Here is a 24572-nt window from a genome sequence, read left to right as displayed (position 1 = left end):
AGCTCTGACAGGCACACACAGACGCAGGCCTGACGCAGGAAGGAAGAAGAAAGCTCGAGGAAGGCTCAGAGGGAGAGAGGGAGGGGGCAGGAGAGGGGGAGCAGCGCGGCGAGACCCCCACACTGCGGATGACGCACGCAGCCCACGCAGGGAGAGGGTCCCAGTCAGGGCGAGGTGTGACGCATGCTGCCTGGTCGCAGAGGACACCAGGCAGATGGTGACGCTGACGTGAGCCTGACAAAGCCCCCAGGAAAGGGGATGCAGAGACTGAAGAGGAGGGGAGGGAGAGACGTGAGCTGGGTTAGCAAGTGGGCAGGTGATCTGTGGCAAGACAGACAGAGCGCTGCGGTCACCTCCAGAGCCCCAGAGAGAGGAGGACACTCGGACAAAATCACCCAGACAGATCCCTCCACGCAGGGAGACACAGCCAGAGACAATGCGATCTTCACAACACATAGAGGCCCAGCCAGGACACCCCCAAAATGCACAGACATCCGTGCCTACACTCACCACTGCACACAGACAGACACTCAGAGACATATAGACAGGTGGCTGCCACACAGCAAGACACATGGACAGAAACAGCCAGAAACCCAGGTAGGGGCATACAGACTGTCAGACACACACACACACACACACACACACACACACACGAAGACCAGGGATACACACACTGGTGCACAGGGACAGACAGATGAACTGCAAACTGCCCGATAGAGACAGACACACAGACCCTCCCTCTGAGACAGGCAGAAACGCACTGACTGTGGAGGGACCAGCAGAGCAGGTGGACGGAGGGTGGAGGAGTAGGTGGAAGGGAGAACGGGAAAATGAGAGAGTCATGAGGCTATGCACACACACTCCGCCCGCCTGGCTCGGGGTCTCCCCTCCACGCCAGGGTGCCAGGCCGCAGAACCGTTGGTGTCCTAAGGCTGCCCCACAGGGCTGCTTGGTCACTGTTCATTGACTGAATGCACAACCAAACTTGCCTGATGTAGGAGGGTCACTCTGGAGGGTCAAGTGCAGGCTGGAGCACGGCAACAGGTGACAAGGGCCAGGGAGACCAGGGAGGCCAGGGAGGCCAGGGAGGGACTGGCGCAGGGCCCCGGGGGTGGGGAGACAAGGCCCAAGCCAAGGCAAGGCGCTGGGATGCACAAGATGTGGGCAAGGAGTGGGGAGCGGCCGAGCCTGGGGTCTGTCCTGCTGCCAAGCAGACAGGGGTGCAACGTCCAGGGGGTGGGTGAGCAGGGAGGTCTGCAGAATGGAGATGTCCACACAGAGGGAGAGGTGAGGCCTCCAGGCTGGTGGGAAGGGAGACGAGGGAAAGACACCGTGAAGGGCCGTGGGGAGAGAAGGGACCACTCGGGAGGTGGCATCAGGGAAGCTCAGGGAACAGACTTGTCTGCAGTCAGGCCCCAGGGTTTGCAGAAAGGTGGGAGAGGCCATGGCAGCGCTGGTTCAGCAGGACAGGAACGAATGCAGCGGGACAGGGCGTGGGGAGGGGGGCGGGACGTTTGGAGGTGAAGGCAGCCCCGGGGCTGGCGTGCAGGTGGTTCTGCAGCAGGAGAGATGGGCCTTGGTGGGTGGGTGGGTCTGGGGCTCAGCTCCAAGGGCCCAGCTAGAGACCCCGATGGCAACTGGTTGTCTGTGGAACAAAGTGTGTTCAGTAAGAGGGCCAGGAGGTGCAAGGGTGAGGCCACAGCTGCAGCAGAAGTGGACAGGCCAGCACACCCCACACCGCGAGAACCAGCTCTCACCACCTCTGAGACAGAGCAGGAAGGAAGCAGGGGAGGGAGAGGGAGGGAGGAAGGAGAGCCGGGCTCACCTGGAAAAATCTAGATGGAGCCCCCAGGAGTGGGAGAGAGAGGGAGGGAGGCAGAGGTGGGGGAAGCAGGGAGTGAGGGGGAGGTGGTGGGCGAGAGGGACACACACACACACACACACACACACACACACACACACACACACTGCTCCGGTGACGCACAGAATCCAGACAGAATTCAATAATGACTTGGAGACAGAGCGGAGGAGGAAGGAAGGGGGAGGGACAGGGGGTGAGACGCACAGCCAGCCCATCTCAGGAGGTATTCAATAATTGTTGATTGAATGAGGGGACAAAGACAAGAAACTCCCAGAAGGGAAGTAACAACTGAGAAAGTTCCAAGACAGACAGACAGTCACACATACACACAGTAGGGGAAAAACCATGTCGAGTTTTGGATTTAAAACAATGAAAGGAAACAGTAATTGAGTCAGAACAGTGGTTCCCTTGAGGGGTGGGGGGGGTGGTGAGGGAGGAGGAGGCTGGGGCTGCTCGGATGATCTGGTTCTTGCCTGGGGAGGTGACTCCACAGGTGTAGAGTTGCACATTCTATGACAGGTAAGTTATACCACAATTTTTTAATTTTTTAAATATATTTTTATTATCGATTTCAGAGAGGAAGGGAGAGGGAGAGAGAGATAGAAACATCAATGATGAGAGAGAATCATTGATTGGCTGCCTTCTGCACATCCACACTGGGGATTGAGCCCCCAACCCGGGCATGTGCCTTGACCAGGAATTGAACTGTGCTACGCTGGGCATCCACTGAGCCACGCCGGCCAGGCATACCACAGTTTTGTTTTGTTTTTAAATGAGAGAAAGAGGATAAGAGAGGGAAGGAAAGATGTATGCGTCAGACAGGGAGAAAAGAAGACACACACACACACACACACACACACGATGCCCAGGTATGAACAAACCCTGGCAAAATATGCCAAAAAAGGAAATAAAAAGGTAATTTGACCCAAGAGAGAAAGACTAATGCCTAGACCCTCACATGGGCAAAGAGAGAGAGACCCCGGGGGAGATCTGAATTGGGAGGCGGGGGGGTGGGGGGGGTGGCAGGGGTGATCCACAGGACAGGAAGGAAATTTCCAGCACTGGCCTCGATCTGGAGGTATGGGCTGCTGGGTGTCCTGTTGGAGGCGGGTGAAGCAGGCACATGGGGGAGAAGGGGCAGAGAAAGGGCTGAGTCTGGGGTGGGCCTAGAGGGGTGCAGGGGTTGGGGGTTGGTGAGGGGCCCAGAAGCAGCTGCTTGCTCAGGTCTGGAGCTCACAACAGAGGGTGGGGCAAGGGAGGCCGGGGGAGAGAGGGAGGCTGGGAGAGAGGGAGGCCGGAGGAGAGAGGGAGGCCGGGAGAGAGGGAGGCCGGAAGAGAGGAAGGCCGGATGAGTGTGAGTGCTGAGATGGCCCAGCAGCACAGGGGAGGACAACAGTGGGCCCGGCAAGAGGGGTTAGGAAAGGGTCCAGAAATAACTCTCAGACAGACAGATGCATGGATGGATGCATGGATGGATGGATGCATGGATGGATGGACGGACAGATCACATGTGCTCATCCCCAGAGTGAAAGCAGCACTGGACAGAGCCTCAGAGATGGGTGGGGAAGGAGAAAGGGAGATATTGGGGGGAGTGGGGAGCAAGACAGATAGATACCAGCACGTCTGGAAAAATCAAGATGGAGCTGTAGAGAGGAGGTGAGCAGAGAGCTCAAGGGTGAGAGGAGTTTTGTCTCACACACACACACACACACACACACACACACACACACACGGTGTTCAGTGTCTGCTGACCAAGAGGAAACTGCCCCGAGTGGGAGCAGCGGGTTAGCGAAGTGGCAGAGCCGACACGCTGACAGCTGGCCACACACTGGTTCACACCCGCCTCCCTGCGAACGCCATGCAGAGCCAGGGCAGGTTTCAGAATTGCCTTAGAGACGGGGCAGCAACAGGCAGGAAGGAGGCCGAGTCACACACACACTCACACCCAGCACACAGGAGAGGCCCAGGGGTGTTGATTGAATGGAGGGACAAATGCAAGTGACTCGGAATGAATACAAAAGCCTCAAGCCTCACAGAGAAGGGGGCTGGGCAGGGGGCTACTCTGTCCCTGTCTGTCTCTGTCACACACACACACACACACACACACACGCACGCACACACGCATGCCAAGACCAGCAGGAGCAGCTGCTTCTCGGATGACTGTTCCAGGAAAACCGGAGGGAGTGAAAGGAAACAAAACCCTCAGCCGTGGCAATGACCCCCGGCGCGGAGCAGGGGGGCAGCAGCTGCCTGCACTGGAGATCCAAAAAGCCAGCGGAGACAGGGAGGGCCGAGGCGCGGGGGACAGGTCAGGAGCCAGATGCTGGCTCAGCCGCACAGGCACATGCACACGCCTGACAGGCCCTGTGCAGTGTGGGGCAGACGGACACACATACACACAAGCACACCTGTGACTGTGCGGTCACATATGGACAGAAGAAGGTTAGTTAACACCAAGTAAATTAAGCTAAAACTGAGAGGCAGGGACAGCGAGAAACAAAGAAAGAACAAAACAAAAAGAGAAAGACAGAAACAGAGACAAAGAAAATCAGAACAAAGAGAGAGAGGGAAGGGGGGCAGTGCAGTAGAGAGGTGGCCGATAGATGCAAATGCAAGAGGCACACAGAAGTCTAAACAAGAGTGACCCTGCCCCAGCAGGTCTGGCTCAGTGGAAAGAGCATCGGCCTGCGGACTGAAAGGTCCTGGGTTTGATTCCGGTCAAGGACACATGCCTGGGTTGCGGGCTCGATCCCTGTGGGGCGTGCAGGAGGCAGCCGATCAATGATTCCCTCTCATCACTGATGTTTCTCTCTCTCCTTCTCTTTCCCTTCCTCTCTGAAATCAATAAAAATTAAAAAATACATATTTTTAAAAATAAAAATAAATAAATAAACAAGAGTGACCCTGAGAGAGGGGTTCAGAAAGAGAAATGGAGAGAGACCGAATGAAGCATGAAGAGAAGGCAGAGGCACCCATCCCACCCTGGCCGCCTCCAAAGAATGGCCCCCTTGGGCTTTTGGACAGAACAAGCACCTGAAAGAAAGATGCCTGCATGGCGGGGAGGGACCTCAGCACAGTGAGGGAGTCAGCAAGGAGCCACATGCCACACACACCACCACACACACAAAAATACTGCATGCACACCACACCACACCACACAACACACATACCAACACATGTCACACAGCACAGCACACATAAGCCACATGCAACACACATATGCCACGCAACACACGTACTATACTACACACACACCACACACATGCCACACACCCACACATACATGTACCACACACACATGAACAAATGCAGCAAGTCCAGAGAAAGAGGAGATTTCGATCAGCCCAGAGAGAAGGGGACGGGGTGAGATGGGAGGTAAACAGGAGAAGCAGGCTTCCCTGGGCCTCTCCCGCCCTCTTCTGGTGTCTGTCTGTCTCCCTCTCTCTGGTCCTTCACACACACAATCACAAACCCCCAGAAAAGGGAAGAAGAAGAAGGGGGCAGAGCAAGAGAGGATGGAGACTCAGTAGCAGTCCCACCCTGGTTCTGCCCAGCTCCCACCTCCTGGCCTTGCACGGCTGTTCTGCTACCGGGGCGCTCCCTCCTCCCCCTTGTTCTCCTGTTGCTCCTACTCACTCTCAGCTCTCCCTCAGCTCCTCATTAGGGGAGCCCTCCCTGACCCTCTGTTCAAGCTCTCTGCGCTCCTGGGACTGAGGGTCTTTCTGCACCTCTTCTGCTCGTCTGTCCTAGACAGTGAGTGCGTGTCCAGGGCTGCTCCCAGCAACTTCCCTCACCCCTGAGCCCCCAACCAGGGTCAGGCGGACAGTGGGTGCTCCATGGAAACCCGTCAAAGGAATGGGCCAGTGAGTGGATGCATGCTTACACACCGCGTGAGAGCATCAAGGATGAACGCAGACGAAAAAGCAGAGGGTAAAAGAGGGGGCAGAGGGAGGAAGGGAGAGGCCCAGAGGGGAATGGAAAGATGGGCAGGCACATCTGGAATAATCAAGATGGAGGCCTGGGGGTGGGGGGAACACACACACACACACACACACACACACACACATGCACACACGCACACACACACGCACGCACACACACGGCCAGGCAGGAGCAGCTGCTCCACAATGAGTGTTTCAAGAAGAGTCTGAAGAGCTGAGGATGGAAGCACCAATGCCCCTCTGCCCTCCCAGCCACGCAAGGGGCCGCAGGGGTACAGCCCACACTGGAAAGCAACAAGCCTGCAGATCGGGAGCACAGAGGCCTGGGACAGGTGGGGAGCCAGATCCATGTTCCCTGGCAGGTCCACAGGCATCAGGTATTTGTTGGGGGAATGAATGAATGAATGAATGAGGACCCCAGAGAAAGAAACAACCCTGCTAGGGTGAGAGATGGACAGAGAAAGACAGAAGTGTGTGTGTGGGGGGCGGGGGGGGGGGGCTGGCACCTGTCATCTGGCTTTGATATACTCACAGAAGCCAAGGGCAAGCTGCAGGGGGCAGAACGGAGCAGAATGAAAATGCAGAGCAGAAAGGACACACAGGGCACAAAGGACACACAGCCCCACCAGGAACAGCATTGGCCCAGAATGGGCACAGAGGAGGAGCTCAGTAAATCGCCAGCTCACGATGCTTTTAGGGGGCCACGAAAATAATCTACTTTTTTAATCAAAACAAAAATGAACTTTTCGAGAGGTTCCTGGGTAGATACACACACGCCAATGCACGCACACCAAGAGGGCAGCAGGAGAGGCGAGAAGAAGGAAAAGAAGGAGGATGTTTAATAAAATCTGCAGGGAGGTGGAGGAAGACAGACCTCCCGGCACTGAGATCCAGCCACAGCCACATGGACACACACACTCGCCACCCTGGAGACGGGGAAGCCAAAGGAAGAGATGGACACTTAATGAGACCACAGCAAAGGGGAAACAGGAGGGGCCAGGCCGAGGCAGACAGACAGACAGGTGAATGCACAGACAGAGCCTGACAGGGGACAGTGGCCCGGGGTCCATGGGTCACAGTCTGAGGGAAGCACAGATCTGGGCACTGGGTGGGAAGACCCAGGGAGAGGAAGGCTGGGGAGAGCGAGGGAAGGATGGATGACAGACTGATGCACGGAGCTCTGTCTCCAGGCCCCTTCCCCGCCCCACCCCTCACCCCCCAACTGTGGCTGTTCCTTCTCTATCTTGGTATTTGTCTGTTTCTGTTTTTCTCTCTGAAAATCACAGCTTTTTGGAGCCTTCAAGAGAAAAAATGGGAAAGAAGACAGATGAAAGAAAATGCAGACGATGAACTATGTGTGTGTGTGTGTGTGTGTGTGCGCGCGCGCGTGTGCACGTGCGGATGTGAGCTCAAATGTACTTCCAGTACAAGGTCTGGGTGGAATTTTATGAGGAAGAGAGGAAGGAAATGAAAGGAGCAGAGTGTGAAGGAAGAGATGGACGGCAGAGGGGGTTGCAGCCTGGAAGGCAGGGGAAGCAGGAACACTCACAGTCCACACACACACGGCCACAGCACACACAGCCCACGGACACACAACACACAGCACAGTGCACACCACAGACCATACACAGAGCCACAGCCCACACAACACACAGCACAGTGCACACCACAGACCATACACAGAGCCACAGCCCACACAACACACAGCACAGTGCACACCACAAACCATACACAGAGCCACAGCCCACACAACACACAGCACAGTGCACACCAGACTCACCGCACAGTGCACACCACACACGCTGCTCACACACAATGTAACACATACTACACACACCACACACATTGGAAGTGCAACAGTGGGAGGGAGCTCAATGAATCCGTAGAGAAAGGGAGGCAGGGAGTGGCTGAGAAAGGCAGACAGACCTGGCACTGAGGGCCTGACACAGCTGTACAGGCAAACGTGCGCTCACACATCCATGTGGGCCCATGGCAGGACTGGGGCCAGGGTAAATCTTCAATATGAGTTTTGCATGTAAATGTATGAAAGAATGAATGGGCTAGCAGCCCAGAGAGAGAGCCAATACACGTGGACCAGAGGATGGAGAGACAGAGGCACATTCAGAGTCAGAGAGACAAGGAGGCGCAGAGGTGATGGGCAGAGAATAGGTGACAAGACCAGATGGACACATACCCAGAAACATGCCCCATGTTTCCAGGTGGGCGGGCTGGGGTAGGGAAAACAAATTAGGACCTTTTTGTGCTTTTCTGTATCTTTCCTACTCTGCTATGTATTTTTTTTCATGGAAGAAAACATTTATCTCAAACAGAAAAAAAAAATGCATGCAGAATAAGACAAAACTACTGAAATTAGGAAGAGGTGGAGGGGACGTGGGGGTCCAGGTCTCCAGTCCTCTGAAGTAGGAAACTGGACAGAGTTGCACAAGGAGGAGTGAGCTGGGCCCTGAGACGGTGGGCCCAGCACAGTGGCATCTCTTGCCTCTCCACATTCTGTCTCTCACGAAGAATAGAGCAAAGCAAAATGAACAGAGGCCCAGAGCAAGGGAGTCCAAGCCATCGGTGGGCGAGACAGAGGAAGCGTCCCTGCCTCCCTTCCCGCAGGCCAGATCTGGGTGCATCAGCGAGACTCCCCCAATTCCCTTCCCGCGGGCCAGATCTGGGTGCATCAGCGAGACTCCCCCAATTCCCTCGAGCTATTGTTCTGGACAACCCTGCAAGTTGGGGGGGGGGGCGAAGGGGGACAGGAAAACTCCCAGAGGCAGTCTGTTCCCCCCCACCCCCTCCCCGCCAGATGTGTCTTGAAAAAGGAATAGGAGTTTGCCAAGTTGCAGAGAGGAAAGAAAGGGCATTCCCAGTAGTGGAAACGGCCTGAACAAAGGCATGGAGGTGGAGGCCTGGGGAAGAATCAGAGGCATCAAGATATCGATAAGAAAGAAAATCTGAAAGAGAGGGAGAGCAGAGAACGAACAGCAAGGCACAGAGAAAAAGATAAACTAACCACAGTGAGTAACAGAGGGAGAAGTAAAAACGAAGGCAGCAAATCAGAAGCACAGAGGCAAGCAGAGAAAGACCCAGAAGTGGGGAGACAGGGAGGTTAAGGGAGGGAATAGGAAGAAACAAAGACTTGTCAAGGAGAGCCAGAGCCACGCTGACTAGCAGGGCAGGAGGAACTGTAGCGGCAGAGACAGCGGAGATGCAGATGCGGAAAAGGCACACAGAGAAACTGCGAGACAGCGGAGAGAGGGGGTGCGGGACCTCTTCCCCGAGCAGTGGGTCAGGTGCGGAGGGGGTGCCTGGGGAATGCGCAGGCAGTTCTTTGTCCCCACGGGGTAGGGTGTCCCCCGCCTGCTTGCTGTTCCTCCATCCCAGCGCACACATGGGTCTTGCCGGGAGCGGCCCGCGTGGTGTGTGCGCTGAGCCCACAGGGACCTGCACCGACCCACACCGCTCCATGCTTGTCCACAGAAGCAGTTACACACACTGGTGCCCGCAGCCAGCCCACAGGTTCAAGCTGGAAGGACTGGGATTATGTCCATGCAATGCTCACAAATCTGTGCACACGCGGCTGGAAAATAACAGACCTATTCACTTCATATCCCATTAATTCCCAGGTACACACACCCCAGGAGCCCACAGGCTAGCACATTACCTGGACACGTGTGTATATAGACACACAGAGCCATGGGATAACAACTCCCCACACATACACCCATGAACACAAAGGCACACACATCCTAGGAAACACCATCCCAGGAACAAACAGAAGACCCGCGCCACAAACTCACGGCCACGCTCCCCGGGAATTTCCCACTCACGGCCACGCTCCCCGGGAATTCCTCTCATAGCCACGCTCCTCGGGAATTCCTCACTCACGGCCACGCTCCCCGGGAATTCCTCTCACAGCCACGCTCCCCGGGAATTCCTCTCTCACGGCCACGCTCCTCGGGAATTCCTCACTCACGGCCACGCTCCCCGGGAATTCCTCTCACAGCCACGCTCCTCGGGAATTCCTCTCTCACGGCCACGCTCCCCGGGAACTCCTCTCTCACGGCCACGCTCCCCGGGAATTTCCCACTCACGGCCACGCTCCTCGGGAATTCCTCACTCACAGCCACGCTCCTCGGGAATTCCTCTCTCACGGCCACGCTCCCCGGGAATTCCTCACTCACGGCCACGCTCCCCGGGAATTTCCCACTCACGGCCACGCTCCCCGGGAATTCCTCTCATAGCCACGCTCCTCGGGAATTCCTCTCATAGCCACGCTCCTCGGGAATTCCTCACTCACGGCCACGCTCCTCGGGAATTCCTCACTCACGGCCACGCTCCTCGGGAATTTCCCACTCACGGCCACGCTCCTCGGGAATTCCTCACTCACAGCCACGCTCCTCGGGAATTCCTCACTCACTCACAGCCACGCTCCTCGGGAATTCCTCACTCACTCTCGGCCACGCTCCTCGGGAATTCCTCTCACAGCCACGCTCCTTGGGAATTCTTATTTATGCTCCCAAGTCATGAGCACACCCATGGGATCTCTCTGGCTTGTGAAAATTATACTGAACAAATATCCCCATTTAATTAAAGTGTTATTACAACCAGAGGTGACTCGTGGATATGTGCATGATCTGATGTAAAATAAATTTCTTCGTAGACTGCTGCAAATGAACTTCCCAGGTTGTGTCTATTGGTGGCGGGAGAGAAGGGAGGAGAGAAGAGTCTTTGAAATTTTTCTCCAGTGCCCAGGACTTCGATGCAGCCCCACCGCCCACCCAGCCCCGCACTCCAGGAAACGCAAACAGCACCCGCACAGCCACATCTCCCCAGGCACATCCACAACTCCATGCGGGCCTGACAGCCCACCCAGTCCCAGAGTGTCAGCCACCACCATCCACCCGGCATCAGAGTTCTGAACTGCAGATACTATGGGAGTCTTGGGTTTCATCTGTGGAGCTCAGACACAAGCAAGGCTTCTGCCAAACGTGCTCACTCCACAGAGGCAGGTCCAGGTGTGCATACATGGTCACATTCCATGGTAACTGTTGACTCCAATCTGATCATGTCATGCCCAGGCCCGGCGCCCGCACAAAGGCCTTCTGACCACAGTCTGGCCTCACCCCCACTTCTCACCCTCCGGCACACAGCAGAGGCTCAATAAACCACTAGCTGAACTCTGAGGTCTGTTTGTGTTTAATCAGACAATATACAAAGTATTTACAACCAATTCTGGATTCTCCCACCCCCCGAGCCTGGGCCATGGAATGTGGGACCCCCAGGCCCTGCCCAGAACCGGGGGTCTGCTAGGCCTCTGCATAGTCATCTGAAATCTACAAAACACTGTTTGTTTGTTTTAAAAAAGGACAGTATTAGGACACCTTATACAAAGGGCCTTGGGCAGTTAGAAGGGGATTTGAGAGCACGCTCGTGTAGGTGAGTCCAGATTTGGGACTGGGACAGACAGGAGAAGACTTGGGTAATAAACATGTATGAAAGGAAAAGTTGAAATTTCATAGGCAGGCACCCCTTGGCCTCCTTCTCCGCTGACAGGGCCTGGCTGGCTCAAGAATCCCCGGCAGCAGGAATGTTATTGCTATGAGGGGGGGCTGTGGGTGAAATGTACAATGTGTCTGGGCGACAGAGTAAGGGGCATTTTTACATGTTAAATATGGACACACATGGAGGAACACACACGTGCACACACACACATACACACACAGAGGCCCTTACCAAGATGCCCACAAACTGTCAGCTTCCCCTTTTAGGAGGAGCACACTGGGACCAGGGAGAAGCCACCGCATACCCTAAGACTGAACAGTAGAGCGAGGGCCAAAACAGTCTCCTGACGCCCGGGCTGTGCTCACTGTGTGATGCCAGGTCACAGGTCTGGACAGGACAGGAGGGGAGCAATGGCAGAGGCCATGACCACATAAGGAGGCAGACGCTGCAGCCCAGAGAAGTCAGGTCCACCCAAGGTCTCACAGCCAGTCCTGATACCTGACAGTGGAACCCTCATCCTCTCCCACCCCAGCCTAGGCACTCCTTTCCCTACTCATGAGTTTAAGGTGCCAACGTGGAGAGGAGAGCAGGGGCCAGGCATTGAAATGACACAGGACAAACTGGGCAGACAACCTGGGGCCCCCTCCTAAGGCCAGGGCAAGTTTCCCAACCACTTGGATCTTCTATTTCTGCTTGATTGCCCCCAGAGCCTGGGAACTCACTCCCTTTCTTAACTGGCTACGCCTGAAGGTCAAAATCCACCCACATTCTGACTGAATTCTGCCTCCCTACACCTGCACCTTCACCCTTCATTCCCAGCTCAGCCCCACACCCACCTCCACTCTCTCCCCCCCCAACAGCCCCGCTGAGCGGGAAATAGCAGCAGAACTCTCTGCTGTCTCTAACCCACCCTCAGGCCCCTTGTCCCTTGGGCTGCCACAGTCTGTCCATGATGCCGCTGAGGACAATCTTGGTTCCTGAGGAAGACAGAGGGAGCACCGGGTTCTGATCCCACCTCAACTCTGAACTGCTCTGTGGACTTGGGTAAGTCACAACCTCTCTCTGGGCTGTTTCCCCATGGGTGGTAAGGGACAAGGAATTGATGATCTCTAAGGGACCCTCGGGCCTAAGAAGGGCAGGGTTTGGGGGGAGTCCACCCCACCCATCATCATCAAGTCAGTCTAGGCGTCAGGCTGCTCTGCTCGGGAGCCACGGCAGAGGGGTCTGGACCCAGCGGCCTCCACGAACAGGTGTTTCAGAAATGGACGGCAAGGGGCAGGGTATCAGGCAGGCTGATGGCCAAGGGCCTATCACTTTTCTTTGGAAAGGCTCTTTGGCCAGCTCTGGAGACAGCCCTGCATGGCGTGGAAGAGGGAAGGAGCCAATGTGTAGAGGAGGCTGAGGCTGGGAAAGGGAGCCCTCAGCTCCAGCCCTTTTCCCCACGTCCTCCTGCCGCAATTCACGGAGCTCCAGGAGGTGTACAAGGAGGAGGTGTGTGGCGGGAGCAGGAGCCAGGCACGGTCACTGTGCCAGCCTTGGACCCGCCCTCAGGGCTGCTCCAGGCGCCAAGCCCTTCCATGCCACAAAAGAGGGAGAGGCCTAATCACTGACAACTCAGCCCCACAGAGGAGCAACGGCGGACAGGAAGAGCGAGGCAGGACCCCACCCTGGGGGCCACCCAGCCCGATCCACGCCGAGCAGCCAGTCTGCCCCTGAAGCTGCCCCCTATAGGTTCTCTCCAGGCTGGTATTGGGGCTCAGTGGACGTGAAATAGTCCTCCAGGAAGGCCTGCAGGTACTCGAAGGTGGGCCGTTCCTCGGGCTCCTTCCGCCAGCACTGGCACATGAGGTCGTGCAGGGACTCGGGACACTCAGGTGGGCAGGGCATCCGGTAGCCTCGCTCCACCTGGTCCAGCACCTCACGGTTTACCATTCCTGTGGGCAGAGGGAGGAGTGAGGAGGCTCTGGGAGGAAAGTGGGGTGGGGGGAAGCTGATGGGGATATCAGAACAGGGTAGGTATAAACATAAGCCCCGCCCCAAGGCTGGAAGTCAGAGAGAGAGAGCCTAAGATCAGATGTTCAACTTCTTTCTTATACAGATGGGGAAACCGAGGCCTGGGAGGGGGTCTGGCTTGTCCAAGGTCACCAGGGCAGAGGGGTTCAGGGATTAAAGACGGGCTGCGGGAGCCCTCTTACCAGGGTAGGGCACCCGGCCCTTTGTCGTGAGCTCTGTCAGCAGGATCCCAAAGGACCACACGTCTGACTTGATGGTGAACCGGCCGTAGAGGGCAGCTTCTGGAGCCGTCCACTTAATGGGGAATTTGGCACCTGCAGGAGCAAGAAAGGCCATATAGGCGTCATTCCCATCCCCACATGACAGATGAGGAAACTGAGGCTCAGAGAAGGGGCAGGACTTCCCAAGGCACCTGGTACCCGCCCAGACCCTGCCCACCTTGCCGGGCTGTGTACTCGTTGTCTTCGATGAGCCGAGCCAGGCCAAAGTCGGCCACTTTGCACACGAGATTCTCTCCAACCAGGATGTTGGCAGCACGGAGATCCCGGTGGACATAGTTCATCCGCTCCACGTACGCCATGCCTGAGGCGATCTGCAGGCAAAACCCAGGAGCCTGGCTCAGGGGCCACCCCAAGCCCTTCCCAGGTCACAGGCATGTGCCCAGGGCTGGGGTCATCCCGAGGATAGAGAGCCAACCAAACACCCTGCCCATCCCCTTCTTCAGGCAAGTGAAGTAGGTCATAATAAACGCTGTTGCACAAAAAGCAGGACCAGCATTCACAGAAGGAGGGAATGCGGGACAAAGGGCAAAGGGGCAGCACAAGACAAGAGGCACCCAGGGAAGTGGGTGACCATAAAAGAGGCCCCAGATGCCCCAGAGACACAGAGCAGTGTCAGCTCCTGCCTGCAGTCCCGAGTCCCCTTTCCAAGCCTCAGTTTTCTTATCCATCAAATGGAGCAAACAGCCATCCCTGCCTCCCCTGGTTGTGATAAGGATTAAGTGAAAAAAGGTTGTTCAGCAAACAAGTACAAGTTTGTGAATACATGTTCGTTAAGTGAGTGAATTACCTTCACAGAGAAGAAAACTGAGGCCCAACGTCCCACAGCAAGTCAGGGACTCGCTGCACAGGAAGGGCTCTTTCCTCTGCCCAGAACCACCACCTGCAGCACTGTAAGTGCTCCCAGTAACACACGAGGTGAGGTCAGCGAGTGCGAAGGCAGCCAAAGCAAGCTTCCCGGAGGCTAGCGCTGGCTGCGCCAGGTGGGCCTGAGTGTGTGAAGCCAAGGGTGCAAGAGGGGCTGACTCACCTGAGCAGCCATGTCCACCAGCTGAGGCAGCCGCAGATACTTGCCCGTCTCCCCCTTGAGGAAGTCCAGCAAACTCCCTGGGCGGAGAGAAAGCAGCTCTAGCCACTGCCCTACCCACTCTGAGACAGGAAGCAGTGATTCCCAGGTCCTGTCCAAATGGGAAGGGCTGGCCACGCTTTAACCAGCACTGCAGACTTTATGTAAACCCATCTCTGATAAAGACTCACTCAACGTTTGTCATTCAAAGGCAAGCAGGATGAGAAACAACCCCAATGTTCACCTCCAGGTAAACAGAAACTATGGTCCATCCATTGATGGAATCCTACTCAGCAGTGAAAAAGGAACAAAGTACGGATAACACCCAATAAGGAAGACCCTCGGATGTGAAAGATCACGTAAATGAAGCCCTAGAAGAAACAAATCCAGGATGACAGGAGGCATGTGGTTGCCGGAGTTTGGGGCTGGAGAGGGGGCAAGGGAACTGTCTGGAGTGACAGATCTTCTCTATCCAGATGTGGTAAGGGATACAGAGCGCATCCATCCATTGGAACTCATTGAACTGGATGTATTTTATAATCTATAATGGGTAAATTTTATAATATGTAAATTATGCCTGTAAAAAGTGGAATTTTAAAAATTAATTCATTAATTTTAAAATTCAGTAAAGATAAAGCCAGGGACTTAATGTGGCTGAGTTTGGATGGTTAGGGGAAGATCTCTTTCTGCCCCAAAATGGCAAATGGCTTTAGAAAACCAGCAAACTGAGGTAGACCAGATGCATTGTGGGAGACTGTTCAACAAAATGAGAAGAGAAAGGCAATCTTTGTTTTAACTTTCCATCAACATGAGAAGTTGTGCTCTATTCCATTCCACCTTTAAAGAGGTACAATCTAGATCTGGGGGGCAGTAAAGCACTCCCCACCTGCTGTTTGGTGAGCACCCTCATTCAGAGATAACCTGGCCAGGGGCTGCCCACATCTCGGTGCCCATCACCAGGCCTCACCCTTGCTCATGTACTCCGTGACGATGTAGATGGGCTCCTCAGACACCACGGCGTACAGCTGCACCAGCTTCTCGTGCCTCAGTTTCTTCATGACCTGGGCCTCCTGCAGGAAGGCCTCTGGAGACATCGTGCCTGGCTTCAGGGTTTTGATGGCCACCCTGGTGGTGCCGTTCCAGGTCCCTGTGTGGGGAGGGATGCAGGCTGCCTCAGTGGAGGCCCCCCAATCCCACCCATAGGGACCCAGGATCTGCTCAGGTACCAATTTCAGCTCTGGCCTCCCTGGCCATTCTGAGTCTCAGAGCTCCCGCCTGTAGAATGGGCACAAAAACAGATGCTCCTCCCAGGACGATTACAGAGACTAAATGTGTGTATACACCCTCACCCCACACAGGCTCACACTGCCCCATGCATCTGCTCCCTGAGTCATCCATGGAGGTACATGCTCCAGAAACAGTAGCTGTTGTTAGGACTCTGGTTATTAGGAATGTCCCCAAAGGCAGCACATTCACCTGAGATGGGAGACCACAGTTCCAACGCAACTACTCATTCCTGGGTGATCATGTTCCCTCTCAGCAGCACAAAGAAGGTGCCTCAGGTGCTAGCAAGTGAATGGGGCCGGGGCAGGGGCTGGGAGCAACAGGGAAGAAGGAAGAACCTCCCCCACTGATTACTGCACAACCAACCCAGGTATGAGTCTGGCAGCCACCAGGACAGCGGATGCGTGGACTTATCCAGCGTTCGCTCACATCCTCATTTTGCACACGTGCGTAGGAGCTGGCTTCTTATCCTCTCCCCTCTCTCTAGCTCAAAGCCAGCACCTCTCTTTTCCTGACTTGACCTGAGCTCCAGCCTCCAGGCCTTTGTCCCTGCAGTGCCTCCCACCCAGGAACCTTCTCGGCTCCTCTCCATCATCTCTTCCCCTGAGGGGAGAACAATGGAGACAGCAATGCCAAGTGAAGACAGTGGCTCAGAGGAACACCTTGAAGATGGGCCACTGTGTCCCTCCGCTGCAGCCACAGGCTTACAAGGGTCATGCCTACCTCACCCCAACTTCCACGACCCCTCTGTGTCAGCAGAAACCAGGCCGTGGGAGGGGACCTGAGTTTTGTCAGGGCCGCAGAGTGTTTGTTCTCAAGGACGGCTTTGCAGTTTCTCCAGGGTGAGACAGGAGATTGTTAACAGGCCCAGAACATGCCAGGCCTGTGCTTCCCAGCACTCCCTCTGCGCGCCGAGGCTTCTCTTCCCAGGGCTGAGAGCTAACCTGTGGATGCACGCTCACACAGCCCCACGGTGGGTCCTACTGTCACCAGCCCCATTTTACAGTTGGGAAGATTGAGGCTCAGAGTGAAGCCACCTGGCCCAATGCCCAGCCCCTCCGCAGAGGCATGAAGAGGCTACTTCCCATCTTGGTGCCAGCCACCACTGGGGAGCTTCGCATTAAAACAGGGCCCACTGTTCAACAGAGGCAAGTGAGACTCTAGGGGGTAAAGGGGAGGGGATAAAAGGGTTTTGAGTTGCCAGACAGATGGACATCTGCCTGGCTCTCAGGTGGGGACACCAAAGTCCCCCAAGGGGACTGTGTTCTCCTTGGAGGGGTAGGGGCAAGGACTCACCCATCCACACCTCTCCAAAGCAGCCCTGGCCCAGCTTGACCTCCAGCCGCAGTGACTCCCGGGGGATCTCCCAAGCGTCCTTGGCCAGGCCCTGAGTCTGTGGCTTGGACGTAGGGCACACAGTGGTGAGTCGGTGGCACAGGCCATCAGCATGTTCTGAAGATGGAGACAGGGAAGATGGAGTTCAGGCCTGGTGTCCACCCTGGGGCCTCTCCGTCCCACCATGTGTACAGACCTACACGTTGTATGCACACAGGCTTCGGGGACACACAGGATGCCCTTGAGGCCAAGCATCCACACCTGTGTGTAAACACCCTCACCCCACACAGGCTCACACTGCCCCATGCATCTGCTCCCTGAGTCATCCATCCATTCATTAATCACACTTTAAGGCGTGGCCAGCCAGGTGGATACCAGGCACTCGCTGGAGGACAAGTCCAGTGGAACCTTGGCCTCTGGGAGCTCACAGTCCAGGGGGAGCCCAACTTTCCTTAATAAACTCCCAGAACCACATGTGTGATGTGCATGCAACAGCAGGTGGGGTGGATAGAGTCCTGGAAGGCTTCCCAGAGGAAGCGGCACTTGGACTTGAGTCTGCAGGAGGGTGAGTGGTTAACCAGGGAAGAGCACTCTAAGCAGAAGGCACAGTGCCTCGTGCCTGTGTAAAGGCCCTTAGGGAGGGACAGCCGCTGGGGTGGAGGAGCTGGAAGGAGGCTGGAGGGCTGCGGGGAAGTGAATGGAGGAAGGGCAGACCCAGGTTCAGACTACTCAAGGCCTCAGAGACCACATTGGGGTCCTTATCCTAAGATTGCAAGAGCGCCCCTGGAGGGTTCTGATCTGGGGGAACAGGATTCAGCATGAACAGTAGTGGTGGCCGAGAGACTGACAGAAGGGGCAGATCCTAGAGGAGTCAGGAGGCGGGTTGACAGGGGAGGAGGAGGAGGACGTGTGGGCTGGAAAGTAGCAGGCACTCTCAGAATAGGCCACACCGGCACACAGAGGCCAGAGCTGCACACCACAAGCACACAGGCCCACCACAGGGTGCACACAGGCCCGTGACTCTTCAGTCCACCCGACAGCTTCAACATCCAGATGCAACAGCTGCTCTGTATACACAGGGGCTGTGCCTGTGAGCACCACGACCTCTTGCTCCCCCTGCGCCCTCCCTCTCTCAGCAGCAATCAATGTGGCAGCCCCCTCCTCCTCTTCCAGTAACCAGTTCAGACCGGTGCTAGGGCTGCAGAGACAATCTACACCGCCTGTGCCCCTCCCTTCCCTGCTCACTCCTCCAGGAAGCCCCCTCTTCACCAGCCAGCTGCAGAGGAGAAAAAGGAGGGAGGGGTATGGGGGGAGAGAGGGGAGAGGAGATAAGGAAGAGAGCACAGGGAGGAAAGAAGAGGGAAAAGATGGGGAGGGAGGAGGGGAAGGAAGAGGGGGCAGGGGAAAGAAGGGGGGAGGAAGGCAGGAGCCACATATCCTCAGCATAACAGAAGCCCCAGCCCTTGTTGGCCCCAAAGCCCCCTCCTCAGGGTCTGCAGCTGAGGCCCTTAGAGGGCCTAGCCCCGGCCAGACTCTCCCCTGGCCCAGCTGCCCACCCCCTGGAGGCCTGCACCCCGGGCTGGGGGGTGGCACTCACTGGAGTAGTAGGCTACGAGCTGCTGCAGACTGTTGAACTGGGTGCGAGAGGTGATGTAGAAGCCGCCGCTGTCCAGCTTGCGGATCTTGTAGTGCTTCACGTTGAGGCCCTTGGCGTTGTCGAAGTCGGACACTGAGAGGCAGTAGGCACCTGCAGGGAAGGGCCAGCGAGGAGCCGTGATCACCAGGCCTGCCACCCCCACAGGCCACGGCCCTACGCACAGTTCTGTGCCGGTCCAACACAGGAGGAGAGAGGGATGCCAAGTCGGCAGCCCCGGCCCAGGCAGAGCCAGGGTCTGGTTCAACCCAGCTCTGGGGCAGCCAGTGAGACAGGGCCAAGTCAGCAAGGCGGCACCTGGCTGGAAAGCTTTGCCATGCACCCTTGACCCTGGCAAGACTTCTGAAGCCTGAGTGAGTGTCCGAACTGTGTGACCTGAACAAGTCGCTTGCCCTCTCCCTGCCTCAGTTTCCTCCTCTGCACAATGGGGCTACTCCCAGGGCTGCTGGGAAGATTCAATAAGACTACATATAACAGGTGCTCAATAAATGCTTGATGGGAGCATAGAAGTGGCCCCACGTGGCTGTGTGTACCCCCATTAACTGCTGCCCCTCTCTGGGTCTGCCTTGGCAGCATTCTCTGTGCCCCATCACTTCATGAAGACTCCAGGCTCAGGCAGGAGCCGGTGACTGGCTGAGGCTGAGGCAGACAAGGCAGGAGCCCATGTGCTGGGCATGACCTGAAGGCTGCTAAGGCTCAGCTGGGCCAGCCACAGTGGCCCCCTCCCTGCTTTCCTTGAGCCTGGAACAGCTTTGGGTGGAATAGCTCCCTCCTGCCCAGCAGGCCTGGCTAGGAGCCTCTGTTAACCTGAGCCCAAGAGACAGTGGCCTCAAGGGAACAAGGTGGCAACAGGGACCAAGGCTGAGCCCAGAGGTGGGGCAGTGGGTGCAGAAGCTCTAGTGGCCACAGAAAGCCCTTCTTGGGAGGCAGCGTACAGGCACTTTGCTAGAAGCCCAGCCCCCATAGGCCACGGACCCTCTGGACAGTCCTCAGCTAGAGGCTAAAATCTGTGTAGAGAAGGGAAAATGAGGCCCAGAGAGGGAAGCAGCTAGGCTTCAGGTCACACAGCAAGTCGGGCACCAAGCTGACTTGAAATGTACCTGGGTCTCTAATGCCTGCATGGGGCAGCCATGACTTACTGCCGATGACCCCGGCCCTGTGCACATGGAAGCCTCAGGCCTGCGCCTGAAGCCGGCCCCTGACCGTGCGCACACACACAGGTGTGCCTGTGCCCGGGGGCTGCATGCTCACAAGGTACACACTCCCCAGGCCCACAGGCATGAAGACAAACCCACAATTCTCTCCCATGCAACAATACACACAATTCCACCCCCATGTGCACACACATGCCTAGACCCACACATGGCGTGCATGGCCACAGAACCGTGCACATGCGTGACATGGATGATCTGCTTTCCCAACTCCTGCTGTGTCCCAGGCCCACAGGAAGTGGCCCAGCTTCGTTGCCATGGAGATGGGGTGCCTGCAACCCACTTGCAGAGGGGCTGGAGAGAAAGTGGTGATACATATGCATTCTCTTGCTGAGGGGAAGGGACAGAAGAACAGGGGCCAGGACTGATGGGGGAAGGGTAAAGCCGGGTCCCAGGACCCAGTCCAGCCCCAGAGGCCCCTGAAGAAGGGGAAGGAGAGGGACCCATTGTAGCAACACCCACCCTGGGAACAAGCCTTTCACTGTGTGACCCCTAGTCCTCCTGACAATCTGTATCCATTCCTTATCTCAGGCTAAGTGTCCTCTTTTACTGCACCTCTGGCCACCCAAGATAACTCAGTGGTCCTCAATGTACCTCTCTGCCTTTGATCTTGTCATTTCCTCCACCCTGAGGGTTCTTCCCACTTCACGGCATACACCAAACTCCTATTCATTCTGCAACACCCTGCTCAAACAACCCACCAGAAGATTCAGTTCCCACTGGCTCCTACCTTTCGTGGTCTCGCTTTCTCGCACTAGGAAGGTCCCTCTTGGGTTCTCTGCATTGAGCAATAACCGCTCTGACTCCCGTCTTGTGATCTTGCCAAAGTACCACCTGGGGCAGGAGGGAGGAGGATAATACTGGTGATCCAGGCTTCTGCCCATCCACAGTGCCTCTGGCCTGGGATGTGGCTGGGCCCTAGGCAGCCAGACTCCCACCCCAGCCCAGGAGAGAAGCGACGGTGAGCAAGCAGGAGGCCAGAGTTCATACTCACTCCTCAGCCTGGATGGAGTCGGAGGGCGCCACGTAGTTGCTGGGGATGTAGCCCGTCTGTCCCGTGCTGAGCGAGTGGGCCAGCCACCAGTCTCCCTCTCTGAGTGGGGGAGCAGGAGGAACAAAGGAGAAGGGAATCATCAGTGGTGGGTCTGCCTGCAATTTTCAGGGGTGCTGTGCTGGGAGCCCTGGAGGCCAATGGAGCACAGGGAACGGTGGGACCAGGCCCCTCGCAGCCTGCCCGGCCACGCTGGCCCACATGCCTCGGCCAAAGCTGACTCAGACAGGCTTTGTCCAGGACTATGGCAGGACTGACCTTGGTCAGCCTGAAGCCTGAATTCACAGGGCAGAGTCCTGGAATGGGAAGGACTCTTGCTTCCCTTCAGATAGACCAAGCTGTTCAAGATGCCAAGAGCTGCCTGGGAGTGAGATAGGAGCTCCTTGTCTTTGGGAGCAAGCAAGTTACAACAGCAAGTTCCTGTTGGAGACGGATGTCAAATCAGACCTTCAAAGTCTCCCCAAGCCCTGAGAAGCCCAATCCTGGGAGCTGGTGAGACCTGGGTGGAGGCAGGGGGTGGCCCTTTTGGGGACTGATGACAATCCAAGTGCCAACGCTGCAAACTAGAGCAATGCCTGCCTATGTCACAAATCACAGGTCACACCTAAAGGGCTCCTTGACTGAAAACTACAGGCCTCCTCTTGCAGCCTGCCCATCATGGGGAAAACTGAGGCCAGAGGGGGCTGGGACTTGCCCAAAATCACACAGCGAGTCATGTCAGAGGGGGCTAAGGTGGCAGAGCCCCAATGCCCAGGACACTTCTATATGAATGGCCCACAAGGAGGAAGAGGAGATGGGGATGGGGCAGGAGGAGCTCCCCACAGGGCTGGGTCCCCTGGGCCTGGGTGGGAGGAGGGAGGGGGCGAAGTACCTTTGCAGCCATCTGAATGTGAACCAGGTCTGGCTGGAGCGGGGGTCCAGAGACACAGAGGAGAGAGGAGAAAGCGAGAGCCCAACAGGAAAGAAGAGGCAGAGATGGGGGTGGTAAGAGGGAGAGGCAGAAAGAGCGAGGGAAAGAGCAGGACAGCCAGGCGGTGCTGGGGATGGGCGACAAGGGGGCAGCCACAGAGGCCTCGCATCCAAAGCAACCAGAGAGGCTAGGGAGATGTCCATGAGGAATATGGGGGGGGGGGGGGGGGATGATGGGAAGGGCAGCCTGGGAAATGGGGTCCAGCTCCCTCCCATTCCCACTGGGTGGATGGGAAGACTGAGGCCAGAGAAGCAAAGGCCTCTGCTCAAGGTCACACAGCCAGGCCCAGGCTCCAACTGCCGATAAGAAGGCATTCTCCCTACAGGGGCTTCACAGCTTGCTGAGCGTCTCCATCCCAGGACGCCTCTGGGCCTCACGACCCTGAGAAGATATACAGCTAGCGGGATGCACTCCCCTCCCCGTCGCCAGGGCCCAGAGGGAGAAAGACCCTTGCCAACAGTCACACAGTCTGGACTTGAACCCGAATCCCTGGATCCTGTTTTTTCTGAGCTTCCCCTGACCCACATTCTTCAGCCCATTTTGAAGATGGAGAAGTTGAGGCCAGGAGGGTACGGGGCTAGGGATGCTCTCCAAGGACCTGGGAAAGTATAGGTGAGCAGTCAGACCAGGGCTTAGCCATGGGAGGGGGTGCTGAACCAGAGGGGTAGAGTCCCTCCTGGCTGGACGGAGGTGAGAGCAGCATAATCCGGGCTGTGCCATCGCTGCCGCGCACTCAGGCAGGGACACAGTTCATGTGGGAGTTTCTGCAGAAGAGGGAGGGCCCCAGAGTAAGGGGGCAAGGCCCACCTCAGGGAAAGAAGTCTTTGGATTCCCAGGGCCTCCATCCCCCTCCTGATGTGCACCCACTCAGGGGTGTCTACACTTGTCTGTCCCATTTGACCCTCAAGGCCACCCTGAGCGGGAGGAAGGCAGGCCTCAGCCCCCAGATTAGGACACACAGCACCCAGGCTGGAGCAGCCCAGCACTTCCTTTGTAGAGTTGGGGAACTTGAGGCACAGAGAGGGGCTGAGACTTGCCCAAAGCTACAAAGCCAGGACTCAGGTCACAGGGAACAGCTGAGATCTTCCAGTCCAAAGCTGCCTTTCACCAATGGGGAACATAAGGCACAGAGAGGGGCAGTGATGTGCCCAAGGCCATGTCGCAAACCAGAGCAAGAGGGAGGACCAGGGCCCCTGAGTGCCCGCAGCCAGACACAGCAGGCCTCCGGGCACCTGCAGTCTCCCCAGGCCCTCAGAGGTCCAGAGGCCCTCGGGGAAGCCAGGGGAGGATGAAAGAGGAGGCAGCAGGACTGGAGGGCGGGGACTGGGCTGAGGTCTAGGTCACAGGCTACAAAACAAGGCAGATTGACAAACCAGGGTCTGAAAGCTGACCCGCCACCAACTCAGAAGGGAAGGTCGGTGGAACATGTGCCCAGAGGCCAGCCACATAGAGACCGCAGAAGCAATGAGGGTTCAGTTCTGCTGACATCATTCAGACTTTGGCCAGCAGAGCCTCTAGCTCCCTGACATCAGCCCATATGTGAGTTTGGGCTCCTAGGCCAGTTTCTGAGTTTTAATTCACAAGGGCAGGGAGGGTGGTTGTTTGCAATCTCACTAAAGGGTCCGACTTGAGCCTGGCCCCAGCTTGAGAGGCGTCAGGGAGCTTGAGCATCAAAGTTAGCCACAGGCTGTGTGACCTTGGTCCTGCCTCAGTTTCCTCATCTGTAGGATGGGGATACTCATGCATCCCTCCGAGGGGTGCTCAATGTGCATGAATGGTTAATATCTCAATTTGGCTAAAAAAAAAATTGAATTCATATCTCAATGGTGCCCCTCTCCCCACTCTCAAAATGTTTTTTTAAAACTACAGCCAAAGTAGCTCAGTCCATCTCCAATAAGGATTTTCTGTGTGACCTTGGGCAAGTACCCTGCCCTCTCTGGGTCTTAGTTTTCTCATCTATAAAGAAGATACTATAAATAATACTTTTTATTTCCTTCTTCACAGAATCATCCTTGCTGCAAAGTATGTAAATCAATCAGCACCAAGCCAGTTTCAGCTTCAATAAGCTCATTCTGTATCATCTGCGCCTCAGTTTACCCACCTGTGAAAGGGAGCCATCAAGCCCCATCTTCCCAAGTCTATAGTCTGGGACAGCATCGCCAACCTTTCGGACCTCACGAACCACCAGCGGTCCGCAGACCACCGGCCGGCGACCACTGGCCTGGGAGACTCAAACCTGCCACCGGGTGCCAAGGGCCTGAGGCTGCTCCCACAGGAGATGCCACACAGCTTCCCAGGCCAGTCCAGCGCCACAGGGACACCAGCGCAAGCCCAGCCTCAGAGGCAATGGTGAATTAATCTGTCAGGTTGAGCAGATTTGCCGAATCCGGCACCTTC

The 24572-nt window shown here is 56.4% G+C and overlaps 2 protein-coding genes across 6 annotated transcripts in view; one reads left to right on the top strand and one right to left on the bottom strand.

Moving 5' to 3' along the window:
* The window catches only part of BLCAP (BLCAP apoptosis inducing factor), a 100956-nt gene extending 89671 nt beyond the window's left edge, over positions 1–11285 (top strand). The window contains exon 5 of the transcript XR_011472144.1: positions 10472–11285. The gene's annotated coding sequence lies outside the window, so the exon portion shown is untranslated. The remainder of the gene's footprint in view (positions 1–10471) is intronic.
* Positions 10990–24572, bottom strand: part of SRC (SRC proto-oncogene, non-receptor tyrosine kinase) — a 51904-nt gene continuing 38321 nt past the window's right edge. For 3 of the 5 annotated variants that reach the window (XM_070420288.1, XM_070420287.1, XM_070420289.1), the window contains 10 exons: positions 22077–22109; positions 21149–21247; positions 20885–20988; positions 18887–19036; positions 17251–17406; positions 15638–15817; positions 14635–14711; positions 13765–13918; positions 13509–13640; positions 10990–13247 (listed from right to left, as the gene is read on the bottom strand). In XM_070420288.1, coding sequence (XP_070276389.1) covers positions 13039–13247; positions 13509–13640; positions 13765–13918; positions 14635–14711; positions 15638–15817; positions 17251–17406; positions 18887–19036; positions 20885–20988; positions 21149–21247; positions 22077–22109 — 1294 coding nt within the window. In that variant the 3' untranslated portion in view covers positions 10990–13038. The remainder of the gene's footprint in view (positions 13248–13508; positions 13641–13764; positions 13919–14634; positions 14712–15637; positions 15818–17250; positions 17407–18886; positions 19037–20884; positions 20989–21148; positions 21248–22076; positions 22110–24572) is intronic. The other 2 variants (XM_070420290.1, XM_070420291.1) reach the window with 1 other exon arrangement.

Source organism: Myotis yumanensis, unplaced genomic scaffold (genome assembly GCF_028538775.1).
Source record: "Myotis yumanensis isolate MYYU_CA2020_CCGP unplaced genomic scaffold, mMyoYum1.0.hap1 SCAF_7, whole genome shotgun sequence".
NCBI classification, from domain to species: Eukaryota; Metazoa; Chordata; class Mammalia; order Chiroptera; family Vespertilionidae; genus Myotis; species Myotis yumanensis.
The sequence above is the reverse complement of the archived record's forward strand: the minus strand, read 5'-3'. Positions and strand labels throughout refer to the sequence as shown.